The sequence below is a fragment of the Silurus meridionalis genome, chromosome 16 (assembly GCF_014805685.1).
Source record: "Silurus meridionalis isolate SWU-2019-XX chromosome 16, ASM1480568v1, whole genome shotgun sequence".
NCBI classification, from domain to species: Eukaryota; Metazoa; Chordata; class Actinopteri; order Siluriformes; family Siluridae; genus Silurus; species Silurus meridionalis.
In genome coordinates this window covers 9,880,025-9,907,445 of record NC_060899.1, presented here as the reverse complement: position 1 = coordinate 9,907,445, position 27,421 = coordinate 9,880,025, and the positions used below count along the sequence as shown (strand labels likewise).

General features: G+C 43.4%; 2 protein-coding genes across 4 annotated transcripts in view; both read right to left on the bottom strand.

The window, feature by feature from the left end:
* Positions 1-334: 334 nt before the first annotated feature.
* LOC124399200 (protein phosphatase 1 regulatory subunit 12A) overlaps positions 335-27,421 on the bottom strand; it is a 111,366-nt gene continuing 84,279 nt past the window's right edge. For 2 of the 3 annotated variants that reach the window (XM_046869978.1, XM_046869976.1), the window contains 2 exons: positions 20,560-20,604; positions 335-516 (listed from right to left, as the gene is read on the bottom strand). In XM_046869978.1, coding sequence (XP_046725934.1) covers positions 514-516; positions 20,560-20,604 — 48 coding nt within the window. In that variant the 3' untranslated portion in view covers positions 335-513. The remainder of the gene's footprint in view (positions 517-20,559; positions 20,605-27,421) is intronic. The other variant, XM_046869977.1, reaches the window with a different exon arrangement.
* Positions 13,506-16,642, bottom strand: LOC124399198 (tigger transposable element-derived protein 4-like). Its single transcript, XM_046869973.1, has one exon. The coding sequence runs from the start codon at positions 14,924-14,926 to the stop codon at positions 13,676-13,678; it is 1,251 nt and encodes a 416-aa protein (XP_046725929.1). The 5' UTR covers positions 14,927-16,642; the 3' UTR covers positions 13,506-13,675.

Sequence of the window (27,421 nt, the reverse complement as noted above, 5' to 3'; positions counted from 1 at the left end):
GTAAATATGTGTGTAAGTATATATATATATATATATATATATATATATATATATATATATACTTACACACATATTTACAGTGAATAAATATAAAGCTATAGCAGTGCAGATAGTATCCACCTTTCATAAAAAATGGTATAAGGCTAGCTGGGTTTACTGCTTTCAAAAAGCTAAAATGTAATTAATACTTCAAACCAGATACTAATTTTTTAAAATTTTGCATGCCGCCAAAAACTATTGGTAAAACAAAAAAACCATAATAGTAGTACCATACAATGGCTTTTTCTTTTTTTTTCTTTTTTGTGTGTATGTGGAGGAATGCTCAAGAGACAGGTAATTTCAACTGAGCTTCAGGCTCATTTTTATTTTTTTACACCCTGCTTAGTCACTGCACTCAACACAAACAGAAATTTAAAGCGTTTGCCCAATTCAAATTCAGGGTCTGTTCATATATACTGTGTCTGTTGCATGATCCACCAGCTCAGCCGCTGTCACTTTCTCTGGTTACGGCAGTTACTGAAACCACAAAGAGACACAAATAGGTAAACTTGTGTAAAATATACAAGTAAGAAATATCATTTTGCCAGTTTATTCTGCCTCCTCTTCATCTACAGCTGACTCTGCATGCTCTGCTGCCACAATTATGTTTTTTTTTGTATGAATATGACCCCTTTTTCCTCCTTTTTTTTATTAATTTATTTTTATTGTATCTGAGCGATACTGTCTGCTTGCATTTGTCAGGACACATTTATGTTGGGATTAGAAAATGTCAACAAAATGCTGAATTACTAAAAAATACAGTGTTTAATGATCAATATTTACAGCAACAGTTTCAGCAGCAAATAAAAAGTCTCAGTGGAAAGTGCAGCATTGTAAAGTGTGGCTCTAGAAGTGTAATTCTAGCTTTGGATTTTAACTAACCCATGTGCATCAGAAAGATGAAGCATAGAAGTTAGAGGAATTCAAACTACGATACTTGCATAATGTAATAATTACATTTTAGAAATGTATGCATGTTACCTTCACATGTTTGGTATCATTTTGAAGGTCTCAGTGTAATTGGAAATGATCTCAGTCCCATATCAGTAAAACAGACCAAAAACAAAGATCTTAGGTTTGGAGAAATTCTGTCCTACTGACATAAGGGTTGCCCCTGAGAAGATCCTCACCAGGTGTTGGTTTTACTCTAGGTGACATTTGGTTTTTAGGTCACTTTCTGTCCCAAGAAAGGGTTTGCAAAGCTTCTATTACTTAAAATTTACAAGTGTTTATGATGGATTAGCTATTGCCAAGTACAGTGACTCTAACAATACTTTTTTAAACTGCATTGCTAAACTATTTGGTTTTATGCTGATCATTTGTAAGTTGTGTAACTTATTTCTAATATTTGTTTCAAATGTGACATTTGGTTATTGATTATTGCCTGGCAAATAAATGCAAAATTCTTGAATAACTTTGAAATTTCCTGAAATAATTTATATCTAGTTAATTATGTAGCCTGCTTTTACTGCAAATCTATGACCAGAGATACAAAGAGAAGGCTCATGAATGGATTGAGCATAGGACACAACATCTGGGACCCTCTGATTTCTGGCTATCACTGACTTAGCAAGTTATAACTAAGTGGCTAAATACATTATTCTTTTTGCATGAGCAAGCACTGAGCATCCTACTTAAAGAATATTAGTTTAACGTTATATCCTCTGACTAAGATTCAGACTGGCAGTGTTTGTGTCCTTTAGCATGTGTAGTGGCTATCACTGACTTAGCAAGTTAAGTAAACTTAAGTAAAGAGTAGCCATTAATACTACCTTTCTTAGTGTCACACTAGTAACTGGACATCACATAATAATAATATTAATAATTGAAAATATTTAATCACAACTTATTTGCACATTTCTATCTGTTCTAAATTTACCATATATTAATAGTTCATGTTTTTAATATTCTAAGCAACATGGACATAAAGAAATATGGATGCTTTAAGCAAATGTATGTTTATTATTTGTGAAACCAAACTAAAAATTCTTGTAAATGTTTTAATGTAACTGTGGTGGTTTAAATTATGTAAATCAGGACACCAAACTGAACTTTTGCTATGTTTCCACACAGACTGTTACTGAGGTGATACCAGAGCAACTGCACCATATCTAACTTTCATACCAATTACATAATAAGAGAATATTTGTTTTTGATGAAAACTGGTTTATGTAAAAGACATTTTGAGCTTTCTATACATATATTTATTATGCCTGTGAGTCAAGTATTCACTGGATTCAGGTTGTTTTATTTATGTAGTTGTGAAGGGAGATGACACGGCAAAAAGCGCACACATTTTGTTGTTTTTATGAGTGTATACAAATAAAAGTAAACATTTTACAGATTCAAATGATGTACTGCTCTTATCTGTATGATAAAAAAAGACAATAAAAGTTTGTTTTGGCATTATGAGGAAAAAAACAAAAATGCCCGGCGCGTTTGTCGATCCTCAGAGGGTAAATTGTGTGAATCATGGCAGATTTGGGTATTTGAGACTTGCCGCATCAGTAAAACAAATGTTTACTGAATAAAAATATTTTTCCTAGGAGTTTATTTATATATTTAATATCTGAGTAAAGTAAGGACATTGTGAATTAGTGTAGGTTGCACTGAAGGTTCTTATTTCTCCTCTTTTATATTTAGTTATCTATGTATTTATATTTTTTAATAAAATGGTCAGACAAAAATGCGTGCTACATTAATAGTGCATTAATAAAATTTTGTGCCGTTAAAAAGAAATTTGCATTTGAATTTTGACAGCCCTAATATTTAATATAACACAAAATAAAAATGTTATTACCTAATGAATGTGTACAGGCTAAACAGCCACCATATAGAACACAAGGAAAGAAAAGATGATGATCAGGTGATAAATGTCTCTGTATGTCTCTGTTCTGATTCATGTTTACATCACTGACTTTCTCTGTCTCATCCACGTAGCTATACTTTTTGTTGCCTTCTGCCCTGCTCATTGTTAGCTTTGTAAAAGTCTCTAGGTTACATATGTAACCCTAGTTCCCTGGGGGAACGAGACGCTGCGTCAAAACGCTTTGGGAAAGCCCCTGCGTTGTCCACGCTCTGAACCACGTGTGAAATCTGGCCAATAGACAGGCAACGACGCGTAAATCAGGAAGCTACAAGATGGCTGTGCAGTGGTAGCGACATTAGCTACTGCAAAGAGAGAAGGTAAGCGCCGCAGGGATGCAGGGAGTGTGGCACGGAGAAGTAGCGTCTCATTCCCTGTGGAAACTAAGGTTACATATGTAAACTAGAGACACTCCCCATTCGGGAACTTCGAGCTGCATCGAAATGCTTTGGAAACGAGTGTCCAATCATGCCACACTGCGGGTGCAGTCCAATCACTGCCACACCAGACCCTGCCTAGTGTGAGAGGGCTTCGGCACCTGCACGTAGGACATAGGAGCCCGGAGTGGCTCTCAGGTCGAGGCCATAAGCCAACAAGGTCAGCAGGGTGGACCAGCCTGCAGCGTCGCAATGTCCTGGAGTGATACTCCAGCAGACCGGGCCGTAGAGGCCACCACACTCCAGGTGGCGTGAGCCCTGACCCCCAGCGGAGCGGGGAGACCAGGATTCGTAGCTGAAAGGATGGCATCCACTACCCACCTGCCCACTGACTGGGAAACCTTCCCTATTAGGGCCACAGCAGATGTACAGCTGCCCCGCACTGGACACAGTCGGTGCTGTATCTCCTGGTCAGGGGCTATCAACGGAGGAGGGCAGAATGTCTGTAACACGACACGTCGTGTGGGAGCCGTAGGCACCTTAGGTACGTACCCAGGTTTTGTGTATAAAAACACTCTGGCCATGCCAGGGGCAAATTCCAGGTGGGACGGGGCCGCGGACAGAGCCTGCAGATCCCCAATCCTCTTCAGGGAGGAAATCGCCAAGAGGAGGCGGTCTTAACTGACAGGTACTGAAGGGCCACCTCGGCCAAGGGCTCGAAGGGGGGCTCGGATAGAGCCGCCAGCACAACTGCCAAGTCCCAGAGAGGCACTCTGGGTCATGTCCCGGGCCTCATCCTCCGGGTGCCGCGGAGGAAACGTGTCACCAGAGGTTGTCTACCCAGGGACTGCCCCGCAGGTGGGGTGATAGTATATGCCGCGAAAGCGGCACACGTAAACCTTCAGGGTTGAAGGGGTTAACCCTGTATCAAACTGTTCCTGTAAAAACTCCAGAACTGAACCAACCGGGCAGTTAACTGGGTCCAAGTCACGGTGCTCATACCACGACGTGAACAGTCGGCACCGTGCGGCGTATGACCTCCTCGTGGAGGGAGCTCCGGAATGGAGAAGGGTCACTACCACCTCGGTAGAGAGACCAGCAGCTACGAACTGAGGGCCACAGCTCTGGGCGGGGGTGAACCAGGGTTCCGCCCTGCCTGCAAGAGGAGATCCCTCCAGGGAGGAATTTTCCATGAAGGGCCATAGAGTAGGGATACCTGGTCCGCAAACCATGGTTTGCTCGGCCATTGAGGTGCTACCAGGAGGAGACGGACTCCTTCCCAAACTCTCTCCAGAACTCCCGAGAGCAGCGTGATCGGGGGGAGGCGTACAGGCTTAGCTTTGGCCACGACTGTACCATGGCATTCAGCTCTAACGGGGCTGGTTGAGAGAGAGAGAGAGAACCAGAGGGGATAGTGCGAAGTCTCTTGGGTCGCATAAAAGATCCACCTGGGCTCCATAGAACCTCTGCCACACCTGCTCCACTACCCCGGGGTGGAGTCGCCATTCCCCAGACCTCGGCCATTGTCCCGACAGGGCGTCTGCTCTGACATGCAACCGTACCGGGATGTAAACGGCTTTCAATGAGAGGAGTTTGTCCTGGGACCACAAGAGGACCTCTCGCACCAGAAACCCCCCTGGTGGTTGATGTACTAGACAACCTCAGTATTGTCCGTGCAGACCAACACATGCTGGTCCCTTAGGTCTGGGAGGAAGTGTTTCAACCCCAAAAACACTGCCAACATCTCCAGGCAATTTATGTGCCACAAGAGACATGGGCCGCTTCACAGACCCTGGGCGGAGTGGCCACTCATGGCCGCTTCCCACCCCGTGAGGGAAGTGTCTGTCATTAGCGTACACGACGACAAGGAGCCCCTAAAACGGGGCCTCGGGACAGAAACGTTGAATCCTTCCATACATCCAAGGCTTAAAGGGCACGCCACGAGACCTTGATGGTACGATATAGATTCCCTCTGGGGGAGAACCCTCGCCAAGTGGAATTACAATGGACGCTGCCACCATGAGACCAAGCAGCCTCTGGAACTGCTTCACAGTGAGTGGCTGGCCTGCTCTTACCCTCCTGACTGCGGTGAGGATGACTTCGATCCAGACGGGAGACAACTGTGCCCACAACCTGGCCGAGTCTAACACCATGCCCAGAAAAGTGGTTCTCTGCACTTAAGAAAGTACACTTTTCCCAGCATTTAGTTTGAACCCCAGTTCCTTTATGCAGGCGAGAACAACAGCTCGATGCCGAACTGCCTGGTGCTCTGAATGAGCCAATATCAACCAATTGCCAATATAATTCAAAATGCGGATGCCCTGAAGCTGCAGCGGGGTCAGTGCTGTGTTCACGAACTCTGTGAAGGTACAGGGTGAGAGTGCTAGGCTGAACGGGAGGACCAATGTCGGTAAGCTTCGCCCTGAAAGCAACCTCATGAACCTCCTGTGTGCGGAAGGATGGCCACGTGGAAGCATGCGTCCCCCAGATCTAACGTGACAAATCAGTCCTTGGACTTGATCTGAGACACAACCTCTTTTAGAGTGAGTATCCTGAACCCGATCCTGAACCCGAGAATGGTTCAAGGAGTGGAGATCTAGAATGGGATGCAACCGCCATCCTTCTTTGGAACAACGAAGTACGGGCTGTAGTAGCCTGACTCTCTGACCAAGGGGGAGGAACCCACCTCGATGGCCTGCTTTCTTAGGAGAGTACGCACCTCCTGTTCCAGGACCAGAGCCTGCTTGGGTCCCACCAGAGTGGGACACATCCCATTGAACAGGGGAGGAGAAGATGCGAACTGAATTGAGTAGCCCTTCTGTTGTAGCGAATTTAGCTCGCAAAGAATGGTAAATATTTATAAGTAATTATAAATATTTAAGTTAAGTTGAATTGAATTGACGGTAATGGAATTACGTCTTTCTTGGCCAGGGACATACCTCTTTTAAAGAATTAAGTCCCTGGCCAAGAAAGACGTAACCCCCTTTTACTTTATACTGTAAATTAAATTAAAAGAGCATGTAGTTCAGACCGGATGTTGCAGGAACTTTGCATTTATGGAACGTACTCAGAGACAATCACTTGTGAAAAATATGGCGTATAATAAATGAGACAAACACACATAAAACTAGCTACACAAACAAACAAAAGAAATAAAGAAACTAAAAATGAAAATAAAATAAACAAAAGTTAAAATTAAGAAAGGAGGAAAAGAAAGGAAAAAGAAGAAAGAGAGAAAGGAAAGAGGAGGGATGGAAATGCTTAAGCTTCAAAATTAAGCACACCCTAACTGGGAGATCGTCACAGGAATTTAAATTCACCTTAGGATTCAATAAGACTTAAAATACGCATCTAAATTCGTTGGTAAAGGAAACGGTTACTTGCATTGGCTTGTTTTGGAGGGAAAAACTTCCCCCTTGTTTCATGTGTTTGTGGGCATGGTTTGGACTATAAAACTTTAAAGTTTTATCTGAAGTGTATTAAGACGGTATGGGGACTTTCATGATCCCATAAAATGTACCATTGTTTGAAAAGTAAGTTACAGATAATTTTGTGGTCATTTGGATACTAAACACGAAGAGGAATGATGGCATAAAGGCAGCAGTACATTACATACATAGATCAGTAGTCAAAGTGTAACTAATGTTACTACGACATTATGTTCTGATAAAAAAAATGAAAACACAAAACAAAAATGCACTTTCATTAGGAAAGTGAAGAGCAGATAATTTTGTATACATTCAGACATCAGGCCTTAAAAGGACATACAGCATTAGAACAGGTATACATTAACGTGCTGGTACCAGTAATTAACGTATAACGGATGTTAGTACAATGTCGTATTCTGATCAAATGAAATGCACCCTTGTCAGGAAAGTAAAGAACAGATAATTCTAAGTCAATTAAGCCTTAATAGAAGAGACACATTAATAGAGTTACATTAATAGGATCTTTAGCGTACAACTATAAACAATAAGGGAGATACATACAAGTATAGGTTAATGTCGTGGGATGTGGAGCATCTTATTCATTTTGTTTAATTAGAAAAAGGAATGCTTTATTGTATCAGTGTGTGTGTGTGTGTGTGTGTGTGCATGTGTATGTGTGGGTGTTTTATGGTCGAGGGTCTCTATGCGGTCAAACAGAGAACCTGCATGGGGTTATCTCGTCTTGTGGTAGGATCCAGACCTTCTGGAGCCAGTTGTGTGTGGGTGTGTGTTTTAGGATTAGAGGGTCTTTGTGAACTCAACAAGAGTTCAGGGTCTGGTCCTGTTTCGTGTCTTTGGAAGGGGGAGTGTGACACTTTACGGATATATCACCCCCAATAAAAGTTTCAACTTTTGATTGAGGTGAAGATGTCATAGGTTAAAAGGAATGCCTGAGACGTGAAATCTAAATGATCTGTGCCAGACGCTACACTGTACAGTACGCAGGACCCTCGAGAGACTCCTGGCAGCCCTCCAGACTGACAGAAAGTTCCACAGGGGAACCAACCCCTCGGGGCTGGCCCCTGACCCACTCAAAGTCGGCTGGAGCGGTGCTCAGCAGCCGAATACACCTCCTGAGAGGCGGCGGATCTCCCCACCTGCAAAAAACTTTCTGGCGGAAATAGAGAGAGTCAACCGCTGGAGGGAGGTTGCGCCCTAAAACACATCGTGTGGCAGGGCCGACAGACCGGCCTCCTGGTGGTGCCGTCAGGACTTACGCCACATGGCCCATTACTAGAGGCAAGGACGATCCTCAGGTCTGCCAGCCCCTCCTTGGGCTCAGAGCTGTGAGGAGTACTCTGGCTCAAGAGCATCCATCATCTCACTTATGAGGCTCGGGTTCAGGATACTCACTCTAAAGAGGACTCGTCCAACTCCATGCCTTCTGCCAGATTGGCCTGTGAGCCACACGACAGCCGGCGCCGCTAGCCTCAGCAAAGCGGGACCAAGCCGCGCAAATAAGCTAAGCTAAGCAAACAACACATCGGCTGCGTATATCTCCCCCCCCTCCCAAATGAAGCGGGGCAAGCAGGAACATGCAGACAGAATTCTGCCTGCCTGTAAGCTCATGACTGCACAGATAACACACACAAAGTGCTTACCTGAACGAGCAGAAGCAAATGTCGCTACCACCGCACCAGACGCGCCCGGCGGGACACTGGAGCAGATCGGAGCGCTCTGAGGAACTCTGGAGCGGAGCCCTCACAGAATTGAGGGGGCTGTAGTGGAGATTCACTGTAACCATCCCAAACATTACCGTGATCTGCCTGATGAAACTGGCATAAGAGCCAATTGTCCCAGAGATAGTCCACGGAAGGGAGATAATGCACGGAACGGAGAGGATCCACGGAACGGAGATGATCCATGAAGCGAAGATGATCCATGGAGCGGAGATAGTCCACGGAGGGAACAGTGGGAAAAGCTGGCAGTCGGAGATCCACAAGCTGGCGTTTATAAAGGCTGGTCCGTAATGAGGACCAGGTGTTTGTGATTAAAGCCGGGAGCGTCAGAGATAGCGGCAGCATGACAGCCACTGAGGGGGGCCTGGCAGGTGGAACCCTGACACCCTTTTAGTTATGCTGCAAAAGCTAGTCCTGCCGGAGTCCCCAACCGAACAGTGTCTTCCATGTTTATACAACAGTAATTAATCATTCATATCTCCCTGTCACCTCTCCTCTCTTTCTCCTGGTCATGTTAAACATGCCTCTGAGGTACCATTGACCAGTGTTTCTGTCCCTCTCCTCTCCTCGGATCTGCCTGCTTTGTCCCAGCTTGCCTCTGAAAGGAGATCTCTTTAATTGGAGGCCACTCTGTGTAGCTAGGGATGGTTACACGTCAACTGCTTGGGGATCTATGAAATTATGGAGCAACACAGGAGCTTTGAGAATGGATTTGGACTGTACTTAATGTCAACAGTCTGCTACAATGACTCAGAACTACAGTTTGCATTTGAACACCTATCACTGCACACCACAAATAAGTTTAGCTGAAATAAATGGACATTTGGTGCCACCCAGATGAGTATGGGTCCTCTCTAGAGTCTGGACAAACTAACAATTATAAATAACAATCTGATTCATTCTTTATTTCCTTCTTTCTGTGGAAGAGCTGGGTGGAATGGTGATATCCATGCAATATTATTGTGTTGTTTTATGTAATGTCACATTTTTAATGTTGTGTCACATGTGCACTTAAGAACCCACCACTAAAAAGCACAAAAGCCAGTGATGGAACTATAGCCAATGGATATTAAATTCCACCCAGATCAGGATGGGTTCTTTTAATCTGGTTCCTCTCAAGGTTTCTTTCTCATTTCAGGTCAGGGAGTTTTCTCTTGGCACCGTCGACAGTTGATTGCTAATTATGAATCAACCTATAAGGGTTGAACTTATAGGCACTATCATATAGGCACTATCCTTTCATGTGAATAATATTACCAGGATCGCCTTCTTTCACCTTAGAAACATTGCTAAAATTAGAAATATGATGTTACAGGATGCAGAAAAATTAATTAATGCTTTTGTTACATCTAGACTAGACTACTGTAACACTTTACTGTCTGGGTGTGTGAGTAAGTGCATAAATAAGCTTGAGTTAGTTTAGAATGCAGCAGCAAGCATCCTCACTAGATCTAGAAAATATGACCATATCACCCCTGTTTTAATCAGTCTACACTGGCTCCCATCATTGATTATAAAATACTACTACTGACGTATAAGGCACTTAACGGTCTCACACCGCAGTATCTGAGTTAAATTCTGCACCAGTATGATCCTCCATGCCTACTTAGATCAAAAGGTGCAGGCTATCTGTTGGTTCCTCAAATAATGAAGACTACAACAGGGGGCAGATCTTTCTCTTAAAGCCCCACAGTTATGGAACAGCCTTTTAATCAGTGTTCGGGACTCAGACACAGTCTCAGTGTTCAAGCCAAGGTTGAAAACATATCTATTTAGTCAAGCCTTTTATCAGGTTTCCCATCAATGCCTTGGGTGGTTCCATGAAATTCCGGAGTAAGAACAGGCGCTTTGAGGATGGATTGGACTGTAGTTAATGTCAACAGTCTGCTACATTGACTCAGGACTACTTTTCAATTCTGATCATCATCACTGTACCCCGCAACATCGTATATCTGCTATAAATGGACATTCAGTGCAACCCAGATGAGGATGGGTTCCCTCTTGAGTCTGGATCCTCTCAAGCTTCCTTATGCCAGCTCAGGGAGTTTTTCCCTGCCACAGTCACCACCGGCTTGCTCATCAGGGACAAACTTACTTATGAAGAACTTATTCATTTTTAATCACCACATTATCTGTGTAAAGCTGCTTTGAGACAATGTTCATTGTTAAAAGCGCTATACAAATAAAAATGAATTGAATTGAATTGAATATTAATTCCTATTTTCTCTCTGTAATGCTGCTTTAGGACAATGACCATTGTTAAAAGTGTTCTACAAGTAAAACCGAATTGAATTTATTTAAATTGAATAAAAGACACTCTATTTAAAAGCAGCTTCCTCTCCTAACTGCCCTCAGCTATATGACCACAATCTCAGCTATATGATTAAAACAGTCTGTTGCTCAACTACTTCCAAGCCTGATTACAGTTTGCTGGGCAGTAAAGAAGGAAATATTGTTAACATTTCCACTCTAACGAAGCACAAGAGAAATCAAATTTATGTACTGTATAAAAAGCAGTGGAAGGCCATGCAATTGGTACCTGGGCCTTAAATAGGGACCTGCCCGACTTAATCTACCTCTTAATACCACTATCATGTTGCAATTATAGAAACTATCAATACTATACAAAAACACAATATAACAACGCATGGCATAACAGAGAGAGATAGAAGCCATGTCACGTGTGGTGAATACCATTTTTACTAAAGCAAGAAACCCAGTTCTACTCCAAACCTCTACACTACCACTACAGCTGTGCCACATTCATCATTTGGAGCAGTTCAGAATTAATATTTGTCTTATAACATGACAAAAACATAAAAAAAATTTAAATAGAATACATCATACTCACCAAAGATGCATACTCAAAATCAGGCCCTGTGAGACGAATGTGAAATCTGATTGGTTAAATTAACAGTCCAATTGCTAATATAGTTCAAGGTAAATTGGCCAGCACTACTGATTCTGAAGGTCCTGTGCAGATTAGATCGACATGGCAGCACAAAGAGACTGAAATTTACGTAATTGAACAAAAAAAATCTAACCTCCGCATACACGTAGTAGAAGTGGTGAACAAACCCTTTCCTAGGGCTGAGACAAGCTAGCTAGCTTTGGGGTTGGCCGACCTCTCCTCACGATGTCTAGCTTTTCTTGAAAATTGATTTTTAAGTATGCCTGAGACCAAATAAATTTCTCTTCCTCCGTAGACATAAGAAAGTCTAAATCGGATGTATTAATGTGTGCAGCGCACTATAGTCGTATTTTGCCAGTTGAACTTGGTTGTAACAGTTACCTGAATTTAGGATGCAAATGTAAATGTAGCAAATTGGAGCAATAAATGTACACACCTCACTGTTAAACCACACATTTCACACATTGCCCATTATGATTATGACCAAGTTAAAACGGTTTGTGTCCTAATTTAAAATTTGTTCAGAGAAGCTAGCTCTTCCTTTGATAGCTGAGCTACTGAATGAGAAAATTCTGCTTTAACTGACTTACATAGCTGTCAAAACTATGAAAAAAACAATCTTTTTTAAGAAACACATGCACATTATTATTGTTTACATGTGTAGCGGTATGGTCTGATGTCATCTAGTCAGCTGAGGCTGATTATGCTCATTTACCTGCCTATAAAGTCGTTTCGGTTTGTGTTGTGGGGGCGTTTGCTCTTTGTCCGCGAGCGAGCCGCCGTATTTCCGGGTTTATGTGTGGATAGTGGCAAGGTAGGAGCTGTGGCAGTGAATGTTTTGTAATATTATGGTCTATCACACTGGGTCCTTATGAAATTATTTCATTTAAGGGTGGTCTGAGGAGCTTTGTGGGGAAGCTGTTAAGTGTTTAGGGAGACGTGCTTATTAAAAGTCTGCATCCGTGCCTCGTGAGTCGCCGTACAGGTATGTGTTGACGCTGACGTCATTATTAAAGATATGGGCTTTAACAATCAGCTGATTAAAGTGTGTTTTCCCTATTTAAGGTGCGGGTCAATGTGCAAGGGACGTTACAGTGGGCTGCTGTAGTGGGCTGCTATAGTGGGCTTTCGCTTGCTGTGTGGCTTTCCTGCGCTAGGTGCATCGTTTACACCGCTTTGATGTTGGCTTGACTGTCTGCTTTATCCGACTGCTGCTGCTCCGCGCTACATCATCTGTGCTCTGCTTTGCCTGCTTCACTCTGTGTTGTCTGCTTCGCTGGGTTCAGCTGGGCATTGTTAATTTACGTTTCTGTTCTCTGGAGCTCCGTGTTACTTCCTTTTGGCACCAGCTAATTAACATTTTGCTGCTCTCGTATGCTAACAGTTTCTTGTTGCAGCATTTAACTACAGTGGAACCCGGTTATGTCGATGTCGTAGGGGGTCGCCAAAAAGCATCGAGGTAACCGATGATCGAGATAAACGAAAATCAAAATGGCGGCAGTATATTAACGTGCTTGAAATTTCTTTATGTACATAATGTGCGTTAATAAATGAGAATGTGCATGCACGTGTTTTTGAAGGGTTTTTTTACACAACAGCGTTGCCGTGATTTGTTTGATGAAGGCATGCTATAAAAATGTACGTACATTTTGTAATGTTTTTAATTTATACTTTTTACTGTATTATTGTCAGGAATCCACCTGCCACGGCCCCTTCGGCTGTCAAAATCCGCTTTCCACCTGGATGCACACCTGGGGCTCATTATTCACTTATCCCCAGCTCCTATATATAAACCACTCATTCATCCACACTCCTTGTCGGTTATAGTTAGTATGTGAAGGTGTTTGATGCATGTTTGTCTGTGTTTTCCCTGTCACACGTATTCCTATGTGTTTCTTCCTTTCCGGACTCCACGCGCTCTCCACGGCTGCAAAACACACGTATATAATTGTTATGCAGCGAACTGTGCTCCGGCTTTACCTCAGCTCATTACGCTGCATAACAATTATATACAGTATTATTTATTTACCTGTATTATTTAGTATTAATACTGCTAAAAAACAGGCCAAAAATTGTTAATAAATGGGTTTCGGTGGAGGTTGGGAACGGATTAATTGGTTTTCCATTATTTCTTATGGGCAGAGATTTACCAGTATACAATACAAACCACCGTCGATTCCTCAAAAAATTATTTATTATTTTCCATTGCAAATACACAAAAAAATTCACAAAACAAATTTCACGAGTCATTTCACTGAACTGATCTGAACATATCTGAACATATCCTACACCCTACGGTAGTTTCTTTACAAAGTCTAAAATGCTTCGTTGCTTTTTGCCTTTAACAGTTTGATTGAAAACAAATTATTTATGCTGTCTAAAACAGTTTCATCTCCTACAAAAGAACCATACCGTCGAATTTTCTGTAGCATTTCTACCACCGCAACAGCTGAGGGAATTGGTTCCAAATCTTCGTCCGCATCTTCATCATCTTTGTCATTGCCGCCTGCAGATGTGCTTGCCTGTGCTGACTGCACACTTGATACAATGTCATCATCTGTGATCACGCCATCAGTAACGACGTCTTTGTCGATTTCTATGTAATCTCGGAATTCCTGGACAGTGATGGCTAAATCCTGTGCCTCCTCTTCCAAGATAGCATCTGCAATGCATGATTTTTCCGAAGGGGTGTACTGTGCCTTTTTTTCAACATGGAGCAGGTATTGGCGCATCAACATTTTCCTGTATTGCACCTTAAGCACTTGGATTATCCCTTGGTCCATCGGTTGGAGCTTACTCGCTGTGTTAGGTGGGAGGAAAAAGATCTTAATGGCCTTTAGACCAGGAACATCCGGATGAGCTCTACAGTTGTCCACGATCAGTGCCACCTTCCTTTTCTCTGCTTGGAACTTCCTGTCCCACTTTTTCACCCATGCACTGAATAGATCTCCGGTGATCCAGGCTCTTGGCTGGCCATCGTAATCACATTGGAGAACTTTGGTCTGCTTAAAGCATCTTGGATTCTTGGACTTTCCTATAACGTAGAGTGGAAGTTTTTGGCTTCCATCCATATTAGCAGCAGCCAGCACTGTAAGCTGATCCTTCGACCTTTTTCCACCGCGACAAGCCTCCCCACGAAACGCCATAGTCTTGTCTGGAAGGCATTTCCAAAACACCCCAGTTTCATCAGCATTAAAAATGTTCCGAATCTCATAGGTATCCAAAATTGTGCGCATTTGAGTCTTCAGCCATGAATCCACTTGTTCCTGTTCAACCGCAGCGCTTTCTCCACAAATTGCTTTGAAGACAATGTTGTGCCTCTTTTTGAAACGATCCAGCCACCCCTGACTTGCTTTAAAGTCGAGGTGTCCTAGCTTTGCAGCAAGGATTTCTGCCTTCTCCATCAGCAAGGGACCATTGACGGGAAGGTTTGTTGCTCGTGTATTTGTGAACCATTGAAACACTGCGTCGTCGACATCTTTGTGCTTAGCCACTCGAATTTTTTTTCTTGCTGGATCAAAAACAGACTTCTCGTACATTTCCTCACATCGGTCTTCTTTTTCCATCCTGAAATGGTGTTTGCTGGAATGCCATGCAGACGACTGAGGTCTGCCATTTTTTTCCTTTTTCTAGCTGCAGTATGATTTCATACTTTTTCTCTATTGACTGATTGTCCAGTTTTCTCTTAACACCTCCAGACATTTTTAGAAGAGAAAAAAGAATAGCTACAGCATGTTATCCTTCAGACAAGATGAACCAGCGTGAGTGAACTGTCATTGGAGTGAACGACCATGCAGACCCTGATCACGTGATACGTGAATTCAGCACTTGCGCAGTGAACCAAGTAGAGTATGATCATTGTGGTAATTACTGAACATTTATTCAACTGTTTTTACAACTAGGAATGAAAATACGGTAGTGAGATGGTGAAGTGGCATCGATAACTAATATTTTCAAAAGCCGGCGTTTGGTCATGGCGGTCGAGATAACTTTTGAATGTTGAATGGTAAATTTGCGCCCCCTTGTGCTCGAGATATTAGGGTTCGGCGACATAAAAAAAGTCGACTTAACCGATAAAAAAATGCTTAGAAAAAGGGAGAATTTGGCGGTTCCATTTCAAAAACGTCGACTTAATAGGGTTGTCGAGATAACCGAGGGCGAGATAACCGGGTTCCACTGTACCTGCAAGATCAGCTGGACCAGGGGCATGGTGCTTATTTCCAATGGTAGTGAGTAACTGATTTAGAAGTGGCCTGTTACAGGGTAGTCATTACCTGATTCTTTGTGTTGTGATTTAATCATTTATTTTTGCATTAGCTTTATTCTTTTGTTCATTATTTTCCTAACCTTATCGGGTTGAGGTTTCCCTACTTTAATGGGAATCTATTTCTTTTGATTTCTATTCTTTTTATTAGTTTGAATTTGTAGTATAATGTTCTTTTTGTTTTCTTATTAATTAAGTGTAGTTATTTTCTATTTCTTTTGTGATCTGTTAAGGGCCTTTCCTCTGTTCATGTGCCTCTGTACGGATCAAGTTTTTGGGCTGTTGACTGTGTCGAGAGCCAGGCTGTTGTAATGCGATGCTTGTTTTAATTTGTGTTTTAAATTTCTTTTCTGTCTTCTCTTCTGCCTTCAGGAGTGGGGTGGCCAGTGGCAGCAGATTAGCATCTTGTGGTGGTGGGTTCCTTACCTGATTGCAGTGTAGTGTTCACAGTGAGGTGTGGTGTGCTGTGGTGCGTGTGTGCACGTGTGAGTGTTCTCTCTGCTTAGGACCCTGTGTGGTCTCTGCTTAGGACATCAGGCCTTCTCCCACCCTGAAGTGTTTGTCTTCTTTTCTGTTTTTACTATTTGATGTAGTGAATAAAATTTGAAGTTATTTTAAATAAAGTTTTTGTTATTCACTCAACTCTGGTCTGATACCTGACCCAGTCGTGACGAACCTGTGTGCCTTAAGGTTGAGGGCAGTCCCGGAAATAGCCCCCGGGTGGCGTAGTCGGTACAAATTATTAGTTGGTAACGCCGTAGTTGGCGTAGCCAGTACAAATTACGAGTTGGCAACGCCACACATGCAACAAAGTATGTAATTTAATGATACGAAGATAAATGTATATATTTCATAAATTATGATCCATCATGTTTACTTCAATCAAGAGGTGTAAGCTATTTGTTGATACCTAAAATCTTCTTCTTCTTTTTTCAGGCTGCTCCCATTAGGGGTCGCCACAGCGGATCATCCATCTCCATACCACCCTGTCCTCTACATCTCCCTCTTTCACACCAACTACCTGCATGTCTTCCCTCACCACATCCATAAACCTCCTCCTTGGCCTTCCTCTTTTCCTCCTTGCTGGTGGCTCCATCCTCAGCATTCTCCTACGAATATAACTCATGTCCCTCCTCTGCACATGTCCAAACCATCTCAATCTCGCCTCCCTCACCTTTTCTCCAAAATGGCCTACATGCACTGTTCCTCTAATAAACTCATTTCTAATCTTGTCCATCCTTGTCACTCCCAACGAAAGCCTTAACATCTTCAGCTCTGCTACCTCCAGCTCCACCTCATGCTAATGTCTCTAAACCATACAACATTGCAGGTCTCACCACAGTCCTATAAAATTTACCTTTAATTCTTGCAGATATCCTACTATCACAAATCACTCCTGTCACTCTTCTCCACCCACTCCACCCTGCCTGCACTCTTTTCTTTACTTCCCTAACACACTCTCCATTACTTTGCACTGTTGACCCCAGGTACCTGAACTCCACCACCTTCTCCACCTCTTCTTCCTGCAACTGCACCCCTCCACTGCCCTCCCTCTCATTTACGTCACATTCGCCACATCCCTCTTCACCTGCTGCCCCACAGAAGTGGGATCGACAGGGTCCTTGTACTCCTGCCTACTTTTCTCATCACCCTGTCGATCCCACTTCTGTTTTGTTAACCTTTTTCCCCTTATGCTCTCCTGCACTTCCTCATTCCACCACCACTTCTGTCTTCCTTTCTATTTCCAGATGTCACACCAAGTACTTTTCTAGCTGCCTCCCTCATCACTCCTGCAGTAATTACCCAATCATCCAGCACCTCTTCACCACCAACGAGCCTCAGTCTGACCTCTTCCCAGAACCTCACACTACACTCTTCCTCCTTCAGTTTCCACCATCTTATTCTTCTGTCAGTCCTCACTCTCCTCCTCTTTATCTTTGCCTCCAAAACCATCCTACAGACCACCATCCAATGCTGTCTAGCTACACTGTCCCCTGCCAACACTTTACAGTCTCCAGTCTCCTTCTGGTTGCATCTACAACATAAAACATAATCCACCTGTGTGCCCCTTCCTCCACTCTTATACGTCACCCTATGATCCTCCTTCTTAAAATACATACTCACCACTGCCATTTCCAACCTTTTAGCCACCATCTGCCCTTCCACAATCCTCTCCTTTAGGCCATACCTACCAATAACCTCCTCATCACCTCTGTTCCCTTCACCTACATGCCCATTAAAGTCTGCCCCAATCACAATCGTTCATTTCTAGGTACACCATCTACCACTTCATTTAATTCACTCCAGAATTTTTCCTTCTCCTCTATCTCACAGCCAACTTGTGGAGCATAAGCACTGATGACCTCCATCTTCCAGCTTCACGTTCATCAGCCTATCAGAAACTCTCTTTACCTCCACTACACTCTTACTGTATTCTTCCTTCAGAATCACCCCTAAACCATTTCTCTTTCCATCCACACCATAATAGAACAGTTTAAACCCACCTTCAATTTTCCTGGCCTTACTCCCTTTCCACTTGTTCTCCTGAACACACAACATATCACCTTTCTCCTCTCGATCATATCAGCTATCTCTCTCCCTTTACCAGTCATAGAACCAACATTTAAAGTACCAACCCTACCCTCTACTCTCCTACACTGCTTCTTTCCCTGCCGTCTTTGTAGACGTCTTCCTCCTCTCCTTCTCCCCTTTCGGCCAACAGTAGCCCAATTTCCACCGGTACCCTGTTGGCTAACGATACCTGTGGCGGTCGTTGTTAACCCGGGCTTTGACCGATCTGGTATGAATTTCTTAATCGTGACCCGCATATTCGATTTGAAACATGTTTTACGCTGGATGCCCTTTCTAACGTAACCCTCCCCATTTATCTGGGCTTGGCACTAAGAGTGCACTGGCTTGTGCCTCCCTAATGGCTGGGGTTAAATGTTGGGTAAATGTTGGTTGGTTGGTTGGGTTAAATGTTGGTACCTAAAATAATGAAGACTATAGTAGGGGGCAAAATTTATTCGTGCAGTGGCCCACAGTTATATTTTATTTTCTCTCTTTCTGTCGCCTCTCTTCTCTCTCTCTCTCTCTCTCTCTCTCTCTCTCTCTCTCTCTCTCTCTCATTTTCTATCTCTGTCAAGAGACAGCGTACGGCGGTCAAAGACATTGGTGTTATTATTGACCCTCTTTCCATTGAGGCTCACGTAAATAATATTACCAGGATCGCTTTCTTTTAGTTTAGAAATATGATGTCGTTACAGGATGCAGAAAAACTAGTTCATGCTTTTGTTACATCTAGATTAGATTACTGTAATGCCTAATAAGCTCCAGTTAGTTCAGAATGCAGCAGCAAGAGTCCTCACTGGATCTAGAAAATATGACCACATCATCCCTGTCTACACTGGCTCCCAATCAAATCTCGCATTGATTATAAAATACTACTACTGATGTATGAAGCACTTAATGGTCTCGCACCGCAGTATCTGAGTGAACTTCTGTACCAGCATGATCCTACACGCCTACTTAGATCAAAAGGTGCAGGCTATCTGTTGGTACCTCAAATAATGAAGAATACAGCAGGGGGTAGATCTTTCTCTTATAAAGCCCCACAGTTATGGAACAATCTTCCAATCAGTGTTCAGGACTCAGACACAGTCTCAGTGTTCAAGTCGAGGTTGAAAACTTATTTATTTAGTCAAGCCTTTTATCAGTAGATTTTTTTCTTAGGTAAAGGTGCAGATCTGGAGGGAACATGGATATAAAGTGTTTGGTAAACTGGGATATTTTTATGCTGTCGTCCCCTCACTTTCACATGTTCACTCAGGTTTGTTGACGGTGGTGTGGTGGGTTGTCTCTTATCCCAGAGATCTCTCATGTGGGTTTTACCTTCTGGTTCTTCCTTTTAGCTATGCTGCCATAGTGAGTCTTGCCAGAGTCCAAACTGCACAGTAACATTAACTTTCATACAACAATAAAGACACATAATAATCCACATCCTTCTCTTCCTGTCACCCCTTTTCTCTCTCTCTCTCTCTCTCTCTATCTCTTTCTCCCTTTTTTTATTTCTCCCTTTCTGGCAGCTTGAAAAGCTCTTCCAGATGTGTCTCAGTGGGTCCTGCACACTGTAAAGCGAGGCTACTTGATTCAGTTCGGGTCTCCTCCGCCCCGTTTTCACGGGGTTCTTCCCACCCTGGTGGGAGGCAAGCAGGCTCTGGTCAAGGAACAGGAAGTAAACACTCTACTGAGGAAAGAGGCCATCAAGGTGGTCTCTCCATCAGAATGAGAGTCCGGGTTCTCTATGCCACACCTCCGGAGTCTCTGCAGCACTTCCTTCTCTCTTGCAGAAGCTGAAGCTGCCCTCACTCATATGCGTTTTATACTACTGGTCATGACGTCACCCCACCAGTGACGGCCAGAGTCAAATTTTTGACTGATTACACACATTATTTAAGAGTGTGAACATTCAGGCACATTCCCAAATCATTTAGATGCAGCGTCTCTTTCCTTCAGGGAACTAGGGTTACATACGTAATCTAGAGACATTTCCCATGCTAGTGAGAAATATTTTGCTCAAGTAAAAGTACTATTATTTTTGAATTATTTCATACTCATTTGCTGAACCGATTCTTTTGTGGATTAGTTTGCTGTTAATAAACTGTTAATTTATTTACATGAGTGAGATGCAGAAAGGTTGTTTAATCTTGTGTGACCTAGGCTATTTTATTGGAATTTCAATTCACCCCTTTCATTTGTCAAATAAATAAACAATCGAAAGTTTATGCTTATTTTATTTTTTATAATTCTAAAATAAATTTCATTGTATGCTGTTTTCTTAACAGGTGGCAATAAACTATAGGAAAATCATATGTAAAAGGTTGCTCATTGTGCTAATTGTATAATGTATAATTGTATAAATGTAATACCTCTTACCTTAAGCTCTTCTTCCATCTTAGACACCCTCTTCTCTAATACCTGCTTTTCATACAAGAAAGAAAGAAACAAAGTAAGAAAGAAAGAAAGAAAGAAAGAAAGAAAGAAAGAAAGATAGGAAGTCAGCATATGTCATATTAGCCATTAGCGGTTTGCGAGTTGGAGATTAAGGAGATTATGAAGGTTGCGGTTTGAGCTGTTGCCACACTAGACCTGTCTTGGCCTGCCAATAAGCAGAAAGCGCTTTCATCCAGCAAGCTCGACGAATGTTTTCTGCTGCCAGCTTCTGCCTCCACATTGGGGTCTGCAATTCTTTCCAGACCTTTACACCAAGGTCTTAGCCCCAAGGTGGCACTGTATTTCAACGTCACATGGCTGGAAGAACGCTTTATATATATTGGATTAATATATTTGATTTGCCTATTATATGTCGAACCTCAAGCTTCCAAATATAGTAACAATGTAAAATCAGATAATTTTACCTTGTTGCATGGTATGTGCCAGAAATGTCTTCTTTCTCCCTTACTTTTTGCCATAGCTATTGAGCCGCTCTCAATAGCACCTAGAACACTTCCTGTAATTGAGGGAATACTCTGCAAGGGAACTGAGTATAAACTATCCCTATAAAGTGATAATTTTTTAGTTTGTTACTGACCCAGTTACATCTATCCCTGCAATAACAAACTTACTTGATGATTTTGGCAAATTTTCTTGATATAACGAGCCTACAAAGAGCGAATGAGTACCCATAAATCAATCTGTAAAATAACCAAACTGACATTCCTTTTCATTTTTAATGGTTCACAATTTAAATATCTGGTAATCAAACAATATTTGGAGTCAAATATCATATCTTGTTCCTATTCTGAATTAATGCTGGATAACTTTACACCCTTAATTTTATACATAAAGTCAGTTTTGAAAAAATGGGCTGCTTTACTATTGTCTACACTTAGTGAAATAAAGACAGTAAAATGTAACATTCCTCAAAATTTTCTGTAGCCCTGCTTTTATCTAAATCCTTTTTTTTTTTTTTTTAAATATAGACCAGCCAATATTCTCCTTTGTATCGGTGGGAAAATCCCCCAGAGTTTCCAAATTATTACATCAAAAATGCCAATTAAGTGGGGGCCTTTCATTACTTAACCTTATGCATTATTATTGCGCAGCTAATATTCATAAGATGGTGTTCTGGGCATGTGCCCCCTATTTGCCATGGTATCTCCAAGAGGCACAGTCATGTATTTCAACATCCCTTCCTGCTATGGTGTTTTCCTCCATTCCTACATCAGTTTCACGTTATACTGACAATTCAATATCAGGCCATGTCATTATTTCAATGTTTTTAGTTTCAAGGAACTGCTTTACCCGTTTTGCTGTGTGACATGGAGTGTTGTCCTGCATGAACACTGCGGGCTGATTGGGTGATGAACGCAGGGAAGGAACCATATGTTGTTGAAGAAGGTTCTGATAAACATTTGCATTCACTCTGCCATGTAGCTGTATAAGAGGCCCAACTCCTGCTGCAGAAAACATGCCCCAAACCATGACACTTCCTCCTCCACTTTTCACTGACTTCTTTACACACTTTGGGTTCAGTCTTTCTCCAGTTTGTCGCCGAACATAATGTTTCCCACCAGACCCAAATAAATTAAACTTGCTTTCATCACTTAAGTGAACTTTGGACCAGTTCTCCTCTGTCCACACAACATGCTCCTCAGCAAAGCTTATTCCTCCGCAGTATCCTGTCCTCTCTTGTATTTGTCTTCCGTGGATGACCAGCCTTCTTGGCGGACTTGAATGAGTTTGTGATGTTGTAAAGATTCAATATTCTTGAAATCACAGATTTGGAACGACCAACTTGTCTTGCTATGGCTGATAGGGTCATCCCTTTCACTTTAGAACGGCCCACCATCTTGCAGAGTCAGTAAAACTGGAAGTTAGGCTGCCAGTTAAATAGGGGTTGACAGATAATCAAGGAATTTAACACCAGGTGCCAGATTAACACCAATAACTGGGAGGTATCTGAAAGTGTTCTCTAATTTTGATCAGTGTGTTTTCTGGAAAATAATGTTTTTTTTGGAAATGACTTAGTTATTTTGTGGAAAAGGTGTTCTGGTAGCATAGTATAGACAGGAAAAAAACTGTTGCAGTTTTTAAAGAGTATCAGATTAAGCCAGGGGTGGGCAAACTTTTGACTCATGGGCCACTATATATATATATATATATATATATATATATATATATATATATATATATATATATATATATATATATACATACATACATACATATATACATACATGTGTAAAAACTGCGACAGTTTCTGACAAACACCTCGGCTCTATCCTGAGAATTGCCACAACAAAACTTACCCCAGACTTTGATGAACTGGCAAAATAAGGAGTTCAACAACAATGTTCCTACTAAAACTGAACTTTTTTTTTTCTGCTGTGTTTATTGATGCACTGGCAAAAAAAAGATCAACAAATTGATCTTGTTGAGCAGTGAAGATGACATTATTTCAGAATTGTTCAATTGTTTATAAATTGTTCTCTGATTTTGATCAGCAGTGTATATATATATATATATATATATATATGTATAGCTCACCTCTCCCCAAAATTAACACAACCTGGTGATATTGTGGCAACAGAAAGAACGCACTCAGTGGTCACTAAGATGCCAGGAACATTGCCTGGAACTCCAAACTCACGTTCCCTGCTGTTCCTAAGTCTGAACTGCAATTCTGACTTTTAGAACCACTTTCCATACCACAGGGCCTTTGGTCTCATTTGGTGGTGGATTTCATCACTTACCTACTTAATTTACAGGTTTACACCACCATTCTGGTTGCCGTGGATCGTTTTTTCAAAGTTTGTAAATGGATGCCTCTAAAAGGCCTTCCCACCACCATGGAGACTGCCCAAATGTTAGCAGTCAATGTTTTTAGGAACTATTGCCTGCCAGAGGACAGTGTCAGACAGAGGTTTCTCAGTTTAATTCATGAGTATGACAATCATTTTGCAAATTACTGGGAATCAATGTTAGTCTCACGTCAGGATATCACCCCCAAGCTAACGGCTAGGCAACTAACAGCCCTAATCTTTACCAAGAACTGGGATGGTTCCTTAGAACATACTGCTATGAATAATAACAACATTGGGGTGAGTTTCTAATACGGCCAGAATACACCCAGAATTCATTGATACGCTACTTCACAACCTTTACACCATTTCAATGTATACTGGGACACTAGTCACCCCTATTTCCATGGTCAGGTGAAAAATAAGATGTCCTGGCAGTGAATAAGTGGTATAATTGCAGCAGAGAGGTATGGGAAAGAGCCCACGTGCCATTCAGCAGGCCGTCCATAGCAAAGAAATCCAGGCTAATTGTCGGAGGTGGCCTCACTCACAATACCAACCAAGTCAACTAGAATGGCTGTCTACTCAGAACATTAGACTGAAATTGCCATGCAAAAACCTCACTAGATTACGTATGTAACCCTAGTTCCCTGAGGGAACAAGAACTGCGTCGAAAGGCTTTGGGAACACCTCCACATTGTTCATGCTCTGAATCATGTGTAAAACTGGCCAATAGGCAGTCGTGACATCATTGGCAGGCATGCAAACCAGGAAGCTACAAAATTGGAGCGCGATGAGAGCAACATCAACTTCTGGAAGAAGAAGGGATGCAGGGAGTATGGCATATTGACGCATCTATACATACATAACCTAGTGACGTTCCCTTTCAGGAACTCGAGCTGCGTCGAAATGCTTTGAGAACAAATGTCCAATCACGCCATACTGACGAGTCCCTGCCTAGTGTGTCTAAGCACACCCTGTCAGGTCATAGAACCTGACAAAGGTCAGCGGGGTGGACCCACCCGCAGCATTGCAGATGCAGCATTGCCGCCATACCCCAGGTGGAATGAGCCTCAACTCTGAAAGAAGTGGGAAGACCAGAGGATTTAAAACACAGACAAATGGCATCCACAATCCATCTATTGAGCCTCTGCTTAGTGGCCGGGAAACCTTTCCTGCCATAGCAGACAAACAGCTGCTCCGACTTCCTCCATGGACTCGTCCTTTGGAGTTATTTGTCCATTTGTCCATTTTGCTTTTCCTAGCTAGGGGCTAGGAAAGGAGGAGGGCAGAATGCCTGCAAAATGACAGGTTGTGAGGGGGCCGCAGGCACCTCAGGCACGTACCCCTGTCTGGGGTACAGAATAGAACTCGCCATGCCAGGGGCAAACTCCAGAAAAGACAGGGGCCACAGAAAGAGCCTGTAGGTCCCTGATCCTCTTAAGGGAGGATATTACCAGATACCTAAGGGCCACATCTGCCAATGGCTCGAAGGGTGGCTCAGATAGAGCCGCCAACACAATGGCCAAGTCCCACACAGGCACTCTGGGATGTGTCTCGGTCCTCAGCTTCCGGCTGCCACACAGGCAACGTGTCACAACGGGGTGTTTTCCCAGCAACTGACTCGCTGGTGGGGTACAATAACCCGCAATAGCCGACACGTAAACCTTTCGTTTCCGCTATCCAGAACTCCAGAACTGAACCAACCGGGCAGTTGACTGAATCCAGGTGGTGGTGCTCACACCACGTAGTGAACAGATGTCATTTAGTGGCATACAACCTCATTGTGGAGGAAGCTCTGGAATGGAGAATGGTCTCAACTACCCTAGTAGAGAGACCAGCCACTAGGAACTGCGCCCTCTTAGGGGCCACAGCCACAGCTTCCATAACTCTGGGAGAGAATCCCAGAATGGCACGGGCCTCATCCCTTGACCCTGCAGACAAAGAAGGAGAAAATGGGTCGAAGCGAGGTAAGGTAGCTCTGGCTTCAACCATCGGCTCAACCATCTCTGCACCTAAAGTCCCAGAATCAACACCAATGGACTCAACACCACTAGCCTCAGTTGTATCAACATGTGGGGAGAGTTTAAGAACCCCTAATTCACAGAGCTTAGCAAGAACCTTACTCTTGATCGCTTTCTTCACCAGACTCCGAGAAACTGGTACACTATAGTAAGCAGCGAGTTCTAATAGGTCATCCTTCCGACACTTCTCAAAAATATCCAGACTTGGAGAAGCAACAAACAGCTGGAGATCAAAGGTTGCCATGACTATTGAACAGTCAACCAGAACACACGATAAACCATAATATCAATAACCAACTCATCTATCCCTATTCAAACAGATCCCGGACGAGCCCCCACAATCAGGGTTCCCCCTGCCTGTGAGAGGAAATACCTCCTGAAAGGAATTTCCCAAGAAGGGCCTTGAGGAGGGACAGCAGGTCCACAAACCAAGGTCTGTATGGCCACGAGGTGCCACCAGATGAGCTCCACCTTGGCGGATTCTCTTCAGAACTAGCACGATAGAAGGATTGGTAAACTTCACCCTCTAAAGCAAACCTCAGGAAACTTCTGTGAGAACGAAGGAAGGATGGCTATGTGCAAATAAGTGTCTCTTAGATCCATTGTGACAAACCAGTCTATGCACTTGATCTGAGACCTCTTGAGCAAACGGTTCAAAGAGCGTAGATCTAGGTTTGGCCGCATTCCGCCATCCTTCTTTGGAACAATGAAGTACTGGCTGTAGTAGTCTGACTCTCTGACCAAGGAAGGTACCACGTTGATGGCCCCTTTGCTCAGGAGGGTGGATACTTCCTGTCCCAGTACCAGGGACAGCTTGTGCACCACTACAGTAGGGCACAGCCTGTTAAAACGGGGCAAACTGAATCGAGTAGCCCTCTTTTATAGTGCACAGGACCCACCAAGACACATCCGGCAGGCCTTCCCAAGCTGCCAGGAAGTCTCTTAGGGGAACCAGCCTCTCAAACCTGGCCTCTGACCCTCCCAGAGTGGCTGGAGCAATGCCCAACAGCTGTTGCAGCCTCCTGAGAGGCAGCGGGTCTCTTCCATCTGCAGCAAATCTTTGGGCGGGAATGGCAGGATCCCGCAGGAGGGGAGGCTGCACTCTGAAGCACTCTTGTGGCAGAAATCACATCCTGGCCTTCCCCTCTCCCTGGAAGTCTGATCGGGGAGCCAGCTTTTCTTCTGACCCATTCAGAAAAGCTGGGAAGATTCCCTGCAGCTGTGTTAGCTTCCCAAGCAGGCCCGGGTCTCCCCCAAACCCGGTGGAGGTGGACTGCACTCTGTGAAAGAGCTAATAGTCAGGCCCGCCCAGCCCAAAGCAGGGCGCCCTGATTGTCAGGGCCGCTGCACCACTGCAGACCGCCCACTGCGTCCCTGAACAGGCCCGAAGTATCATTTGGGGCATTTAGCAGGAAAACAGGAATCTCTGACAGAAAGAGCCACAGATTCCTTTCTGTGGCCATTAAGGCTGACATGGAGCAACCGACAGGCCGCGCCGTTTCCTGAGATCGGCCTGGTATGCCTGGAACACACCCATAGTAGCCCTGCCTACAAAGGCCAAGTGGCTCTTAACGGCCTTGTAGGCAACACTGGGGCCATCACTGATGCAACAGAGATAGCCAGCTCCCGTCTTCTCAACTCTGGGCATCTCCCCATAGCAGCACTCCTTGAACCCCACTATATTTGCATATAGCAAACACAGGGGAGGAGCGCGTGGTGCATATGGGGTCTCCCAAGACCTAGACACCTCGGTGTGCAGGTTGGGAAAAAACTGTAGGCCCCAGGGCGGAGGCTGTGACGTGGGATGCAGAAAACCCTTATCCGGCTTGCTGGGTTGCTTCCACTTTTCATCAAGCCAAGCTATCTCCAGCTTAGTGGCGGCCTGTGTCACTACCTCTAGGAGCCTGTGAGGAGTCTGTGGGCCTGCTAGCATCCAATCATTCTCCCTCCTAAGAGGAAGAGATTCGGAGC

Excerpts from the sequence above, each read along its gene's own strand:
- LOC124399198 (XM_046869973.1), bottom strand. The coding sequence starts at position 14,926 with ATGGAAAAAGAAGACCGATGTGAGGAAATGTACGAGAAGTCTGTTTTT.